This window comes from Rhinopithecus bieti, unplaced genomic scaffold (genome assembly GCF_001698545.2).
Source record: "Rhinopithecus bieti isolate Rb0 unplaced genomic scaffold, ASM169854v2 scaffold_17420, whole genome shotgun sequence".
NCBI classification, from domain to species: Eukaryota; Metazoa; Chordata; class Mammalia; order Primates; family Cercopithecidae; genus Rhinopithecus; species Rhinopithecus bieti.
In genome coordinates this window covers 5,687-13,418 of record NW_016808812.1, presented here as the reverse complement: position 1 = coordinate 13,418, position 7,732 = coordinate 5,687, and the positions used below count along the sequence as shown (strand labels likewise).

Genomic DNA, 7,732 nt, shown 5'->3' with positions numbered 1-7,732 from the left:
GGAGGCTAAGGCAGGACTGCTTGAGCCCAGGAGTTCAAGTCCAGCCTGGGTAACATAGTGAGATCACATCTCTCTTTTTTCTTTTTTTGGACAGAGTCTTACTCTGTCGCCCAGGCTGGAGTGCAGTGGTGCAATCTTGGCTCACTGCAGCCTCTGCCTCCCGGGTTCAAGGGATTCTCCTGCCTTAGCCTCCCGAGTAGCTGGGATTATAGGCATGGGCCACAATGCCTGGCTATTTTGTATTTTTAGTAGAGATGGGGTTTCACCATGTTGGCCAGGCTGGTCTGGCAACTCCAGTGATCCACCTGCCTCTGCGTCCCAAAGTGCTGGGATGACAGGCAAGGGCCACCGTGCCCAGCCTGTACAAAGGGTTTGAAAATGTATTGACTTCTTTGGATGGCATATGAAGTCACTTTTCATTGCCAATGAGAAAGTTATTATTAAATAAATAATGGCCCCTGTGTTCTTTATTTCTGGGACCCTTCAATCCTTTAGAAAAATTTCAAGAAACTTCTGGGCAGTATCTGAAACAAAGGAAACTCTCTTTCCCCCGAAGGGACTGTTGCAGATTTAACTGTGTCACCCAAAATGATCTATGAAGTCCTAACCCCAGTACCTCAGAATGTGACCTTCTTTGGAAATAGGGTCGTTACAAGGAAAATCAAATGAAAATGGGGTCTGGAACGTGGGCCCTAATCCAGTATGACTGGTGTCTTTATACTTTTTTTTCTTTTTTTAATCTTTTTATTTTTTTAACTAGTCAAGTGAAATAGTGGGAGTGGAGAAGGAACAAAGAAATCTGTAACTGTTTGTCATCAACTAGCTGCAAACACCACTGCACTTGGACCAGCCTGGTGTCTTTTAAAAAGAGGGGGACATTTGAGCCAGGTGCAGTGGCTCACCCCTATAATCCCAGCACTTCGGGAGGCTGATGCAGGAGGATCACTTGAGGCCAGGAGTTCAAGATCCCCAGGGGCAACATAGCAAGACCCCGTGTCTACAAAAGATTAAAAAATTAGCTCATTTGGTGGCACACACCTGTGGCCCCAGCTACTCAGGAACCTGAGGCGGGAGGATCCCTTGGGCCCAGGAGTTGGAGGCTGCAGTGAGCTATAATCATGCTACTGTATTCCAGCCTGGGCGAACAAGTGAGACCCCGTCTCAAAATTGAACACACATGCTCAGAAGAGAAAGTGCGATTCCCAGGGGAATGCCTTGGGGAGGCAGAGGAGTGAGGGGGGTGCATCTAGGAGCCAAGGAGTGCCAGAGACCACCTGAAGACCACAAGAAGCTAGAAGAGGCAAAGGGGGATTCCACATGTTTCAGGAGTCCCTGGCCCTGCCAACACTTGGATCTTGAACTTCCGGCCTCCAGGACTGTGAGATAATAAGCTCCTGTTGTTTCAGCCACCCAGTTTGTGGTATTTTGTTACAGTGGCGCCAGGAGACCTATATGAGGACCTTTTGGGTCACAGCAAAGCACCCTTAAAGAGGACATCCCGGCCAGGTGTCAGCGTGCTGCCCACATGTGCTGTCTTCTGAGAGCCAGGGGAGAGGCCACCCTTTCCTCTTCATGTTCTTGCCTGAATGTTGGTCTTTGTACCCCTAGCGCCTGTGAGCACTGCCAACTTAACCTCCCTACCGCTCAGGTGAGAGGAGCCACCTGTGAGGCGCCCTGCATTGCAGACCTGGTGGGGGGATTTCACCCAGCATTTAGTGTTCTTCGAATCCGTAACTCCTGAGCTGGGCAGCCTGGCCAGGAGGAGCGGTGCATTGGAAACAGCACATGGCCGTGGCTGCCAAGTCAAGGGGACATGAAGTCGGGAGGGAGGCTCTCCCCTCTACACTGCAGCACTCTGAGCTCTCTCGGCGGGGCTGGTGGAGGCCGAGCCAGCCCCCAGGAGCTCTGAGGAGCTGGGAATGGGTGAGGACCAAACAGCTTCCGCGCCTGGATTGTTGGGTGGGCTTGGAAAAGACACAGGGTGGACTGCGGAACCGAAGGTGACAACTCCTAAAAAGATGAGAGGGCCGCCCTACCGGGAACAATATCAATGAGGGGCTGTGTAACATGTCATGGAAGCATGCCCATGTCACAGCAAGATGTGACAGCTCAGAACCAACTCTTACTTCCCTACAGGTCACAGGGACAGAGAGCCATTACTTACCTGTCTGTACGTGGGCGGCCTCAAGGTTTTGTCTGCTTGTGGTTTTGAGCTGGAGGCTGGGAATCTGGGCTGTGGATGCAGAGGGATTGAGAGGTGTTAAAGGCATCTCTTGGGGACCCTGTGCGTCAGGGAACAGGTAACAGATGCCTTTGAGTATCCTTAGAGGACATGCCGCCCTAGGCTGTGGCCCAAGTCCCATCTCAGTTCTCTACTGCTATATACCAAACCACCCCAAAATTTCAGAAGCTTAAAGCGATGACTTTTTCTCTTGCCTCTGTGAGCTGACTGTTGGCTCTTCTGTGGGTCTCGCCTGGGCTCACTCACGTGGTTGCAGCCAAGGTGGTTTGGCTGGAGCACAGTGGCCTGAGAGGCCCCTCCCTCGTGGCAGTTCCAGCTGGGATGGCTGGGGTGTCCTCTCCACGGGATTGTGCCTCCTGGGCTTCCTCTCTGCATGGCTTTCTCGGGGCTTTAAGGGGGACTAGTGGAGCCACAAGACCTCTTAAGGCCCAGGCCCCGAAACTCTCACCATGTCACTTCTGTCACCATCTGTTGGTCAAAGTCAAGTCACAAGATGCTGGGGGCAGGGCGGGAAATGGACTCCACCTCGGGGTGGAGGCATGGGTTATGCCCGCCCTGTGCCAGGTGTACAGGAGCTTTGGACTGAGACGCGGATACCCGAATTCACCCAAGGCCTCACTGACGCATCGGTTGCCTCTCCCTTAAACACAGGTGGGCATGTTTAAGATCCACCCTGAGATTCCAGAAGCCCTGTCAGCTGAAGCCCGAGCCTTCATTTTATCCTGTTTCGAGCCTGACCCCCACAAACGTGCCACCACCGCTGAGCTACTGAGAGAGGGTTTCTTAAGGCAGGTGAACAAGGGCAAGAAGAACCGAATTGCCTTCAAGCCCTCAGGTGAGGCCTCCCTGGCCAGCTGGGGCAGCACCCTGGCCACATGAATGCTGGGCCCCTGGGCTTCTCTGCTGCTCAGGAGGGAGAGTTCTGGCTGTCCAGAGCACTGGGCTGCTCACGTCATGCCCATTTTTGTAAAGAGTGACGGGACCTATGCAGTAGGTTTGGAGGTTGTCGAAATTTAACTCATAAATGCACCTCGATCTCCTGACAGAGGCCCAGGGAGTCTCTGGGTGGCTGGACTGCCCTCTGCTGGAAGTTGTTCCTTCAGGATTGGGAAGAGAGTGGGGCGGCAGGAGGTACCCCAGCTGGGGTTCTTTGTCTTCCCCACGTGCAGAGCCTGGGGCTTCAGTTTTGGATCCTGGCTTGTCATCATGTGCCAACCCTGACCTTGATTAAAGGATGTGTCAGGGAGGTTTGCCTGAGGTGGCTGTCCTGCAGGCCACCGAAGTCCAGTGACACCTTCTGGGGCAGTAAGTCCTAACTGGCAATGATGTAAGAGTGGCCCCTGAAAAGGAAGCAGTTTGTCCTCTTTTCCCTGGTACCGATCAGGGTCAGAAGCCACCACAGAGTGACTCAGCAACTTGCTGCATGATGGACCCCCGACTGCATGCATCGGAGTAGAAATACAGCACCTGGGGCCCATACCCCGCCCGACCCACATTTCTCCAGGATCCTGGGTGCCTGGGCAATTCACCGGGGCTTGAGGGGCTGCCAGGGACTCAGCCCTACCCCGTCCCTCTCTGAGTCTCCCCATTCGGTGTCTGGCTGTCCCCCTACAGAAGGTCCCCGGGGTGTCGTCCTGGCCCTGCCCACACAGGGGGAGCCCATGGCCACCAGCAGCAGTGAGCACAGCTCCGTCTCCCCGGACTCCGACGCCCAGCCTGACGCGCTCTTTGAGAGGACCCGGGTGCCCAGGCACCACCTTGGCCACCTTCTCAGGTACACTCGCATCCTGTCCCTCCGCTGCGGGCCCGAAAGGGTGCTGGCAGTCCTCTGCCACAAGGCACCTCCCTGGTCCCAACCAGATGGCCACTGAGGGGTTTTGCTTCCCTTCTGCAGAGCAGTAGGGCGGCTGGGCGGTCCCATCCCGGCAAGGAGGGCGCTTCTTTCACTCGCTGTCCCTTCCCCTCCCTACCTGTCCTTTCATTCCCCACATGTGCCCTCACCCATCTCTCCTCTTCCCTTCTTTCTCCCCTCTCCTTGGATACTTCCCCTCTTTACTCTTCCCCTTCTCTCTCCCCATCACCTCCCCTCGCCCCCCTCTGTCCCTTCATCGTCCGGCTCCCTCCTCCTCCTGTGCCCCTCCTCGCCCCGTACTTCTTTTCCTTCCTCTCTCTTCCTCCTCCCCGTCCCCTCACCTTTCCTGCCTCACCTCTCCTTCTGCACTTGCCCCTTCCCTCCCTCCCTCCTCCCCTCTCCTGGGAGGCTCCTTTATCCCGCCTCCCCTCCTTCTGTTCTCCCCCCTGCTGTGGGGGTTGACAGAACGCTCCATGTCTGTCCTTCCTCTGACAATTTCATCTTCTTGAGCACAGGGACTGCATCGCAGTTACCTCTCAGCCCTCCTCCAGGGCGTCCTAATGTGACACACTCCTGGGGACAGTGCCCCGGCACGCACCGAGATTGTCACACGTGTTTGGTGTTTGTCCACAGTGTTCCAGACGAAAGCTCAGCCTTGGAAGACCGCGGCTTGGCCTCATCCCCGGAGGACAGGGACCCAGGCCTCTTCCTGCTACGCAAGGACAGTGAGCGCCGTGCCATCCTGTACAAAATCCTCTGGGAGGAGCAGAACCAGGTGGCTTCCAACCTGCAGGAGTGCGTGGCCCAGGTACTTGCCCGGGGGAGGGCACCGACTCTTCCCGCTGCCTCTGCCCAAGTCCCAGTCCCCAGACAGGTCCAGTCAGGGACCTCGGTTCCCGCCGCCCTGGAACATCTGCATAGTTACAGTGATCACTGTAAATGTTTCCCTAATGTCCTTCCCTTCCCCAACAAAACAAAAGAAAATACAAAGAAAAAAGCTCTGCCGAAACGTGGATTTGCAGATACCGCAGTGATTCTAGGCATTGGTGGGGTGGTGCTGCCACCTGGTGAAAACCAGCCAGATTGTAGCAGAAAGCCCGAAGCACTTTCTCTGGCCTCTCTCATGATCCGGTTTTGAGTCCTGGAGTTAATCCCCAACTGTAGGACATGCTAGAGCTGCCCTCAGAAACTGGGAGAACAGCCACCTTGGGGAGGGTGGTTATGGGTGAAAATAGCTGATTTTGAACTAGGGCGCAGGACTGGCAAACCGATCCCCCTCCCTTATTTCAGTTTATTATTATTGTTTTTTAATCTTTATTATTATTTTTAGACAGTCTCACTGTCGCCCAGGCTGGAGTGCAGCGGTGTGGTCTTGGCTCACTGCAACCTCCACCTCCTAGGTTCAAGTGAATCTCCCGCCTCAGCCTTCTGAGTAGATGGGATTACATGGTGCCTGCCACCACACCCAGCTAATTTCTGTATTTTTAGTAGAGATGGGGTTTTGCCTTGTTGGCCAGGCTGGTCTCGAACTCCTGACCTCAGGAGATCCGCCTGCCTAGACTTCCCAAAGTGCTGGGATTACAGGTGTGAACCACCACGCCCGGCCCCCCTCCCTTATTTCGGATGGAAAAGGGCCTTTTAGGAAAAGGCCGCTGCTCCGCTCTGAACTATGTCTGTGGCCTTGATGGGGGCTCTTACGAGGGGTTAAACAGGAGGCCATTCGCAGAGGGGCTTAGCTGTGTACCCACCAGGGAGAAGAGGCCAGAACCCTGACAGGAAGGTTATGGAGGGAATTCCAGGAACCAACAGAGGCCCCTTCTCACCTGGGAGTTCCACAAGTTTCTTAGCAAATGGACTGTCTTGCTTCCCCCAGTATGTTCTGAATTCTCGCTTTCTCAATCCGACTTACTCAGTGAAAATGATTTGTGTGTGTTGTCAGAGTTCCGAAGAGTTGCATCTCTCAGTTGGCCACATCAAGCAAATCATTGGGATCCTGAGGGACTTCATCCGCTCCCCAGAGCACCGGGTGATGGCGACCACAATATCAAAGCTCAAGGTGGACCTGGACTTTGACAGCTCGTCCATCAGTCAGATTCACCTGGTGCTGTTCGGATTTCAGGATGCCGTAAGTGCTCCATCTGGCCCTAGGGAACACACCAGATGGTGGAAGTCAGTTACCATTTCCTCCATAGCCTCCATATAAAATAAAATAAAAAGGGAGCATGGGGCCAGAGAGGAAGGATCCTCCAGTCCCCTGGTATCCCCCTCTTCTTAACTGTGTGCACCCGAATCCTGAGCTTCAGCAGCTCCTCCTAAACCATGAAGTCCAGGAAGTGGCATCTGGGTGAACTGGCCAATTGCATGCGGCCACCAAGAGGATGAGTATAGATTCTGTCATGATTCTCCGTGCAATGCACTAGAAATCTGGATTTTTGCGATTTTTTTTCGTTTTTTTAGGTAAATAAAATTTTGAGGAACCACTTAATTAGGCCCCACTGGATGTTCGCGATGGACAACATCATCCGCCGAGCGGTGCAGGCCGCGGTCACCATTCTCATCCCAGGTGAGCGCCCCCTTTGTGGTCAAGGTCAGCTTTAGGCCATGAAAAGATAAGAAGTAAGCTCTTCATCCAACAGTTTTTGCTTTTCTCTTTTCCATCTTGGTTATCTACTTCCTTGCAATTAAATGCATGTTGTCATAGACCTCTTGCAGGGCTGATTCTGCAGTTCTGAGAGCATCTCATGGTGCTGTATTTACATGTCCCTGAAGCATAATGAAGGTGACTGCACATAGACTAAACTCACGATCTCAAAAGGCAGCATGGGGCCGGGCGTGGTGGCTCACGCCTGTAATCCCAGCACTTTGGGAGGATGAGGTGGGCAGATCAACTGAGGTCAGGAGTTCGAGACCAGCCTGGCCAACATGGTGAAACCCCATCTCTACTAAAAATACCAAAAAATTAGCCAGGCTTGGTGGCACGTGCCTGTAATCTCAGCTACTCGGAGGCTGAGACAGGAAAATTGCTTGAACCTAGGTGGTGGAAGTTGCAGTAAGCCGAGATCACGCCACTGCACTCCAGCCTGGGCAACAGAGTGAGATTCCGTCTCAATAAAAATAAATAAAATAAAATAAAAAGGGAGCATGGGGCCAGAGAGGAAGGATCCTCCAGTCCCCTGGTATCCCCCTCATTGTGCATTGAGGAATCCCTCCTGGGTAATTGACAATACAGTGGCTCAGATTCCTCTCTCCGAATCATCACATAGTAGTCACAGAAATCTTTGGTTTTTGTCGATTTCCTTTTTGAAATGTTACCAAAGTTGATTTTCCTTCTCTGGCAACTTCTTCCTGCTAAGGGAGGCTTTACAGCCTATTCTGTTGCCATCACGGTTTCCCCCTTTCCTTCAGCCCCCTGCTGATCGGCTCTGGCTCACCCTCCTGAATGCACTGTGTAGCCCAGGCTCGGCCGCAGGAGAGGCTTGGGAAACCCCAGTGCTTAATTCCTCTCCCACTCCAAGCAGACATCTTCTGTAGTAAAATGGGACAGGCTTGGGTGGCAGTCTGGCTGTACCTCTTTCCTTCCTTCCTTCCTTCCTTCCTTCCTTCCTTCCTTCCTTCCTTCCTTCCTTCCTTCCTTCCTT

The 7,732-nt window shown here is 53.5% G+C and overlaps 1 protein-coding gene across 1 annotated transcript in view; it reads left to right on the top strand.

Moving 5' to 3' along the window:
- The window catches only part of MAP3K15 (mitogen-activated protein kinase kinase kinase 15), a gene marked incomplete at its 3' end in the record, with an annotated part of 115,319 nt that extends 108,638 nt beyond the window's left edge, over positions 1-6,681 (top strand). Inside the window, exons 19-23 of the mRNA XM_017887235.1 lie at positions 2,894-3,077; positions 3,857-4,016; positions 4,728-4,902; positions 6,034-6,219; positions 6,552-6,681. Coding sequence (XP_017742724.1) covers positions 2,894-3,077; positions 3,857-4,016; positions 4,728-4,902; positions 6,034-6,219; positions 6,552-6,681 — 835 coding nt within the window. The remainder of the gene's footprint in view (positions 1-2,893; positions 3,078-3,856; positions 4,017-4,727; positions 4,903-6,033; positions 6,220-6,551) is intronic.
- Between the last annotated feature and the right edge of the window lie 1,051 nt (positions 6,682-7,732).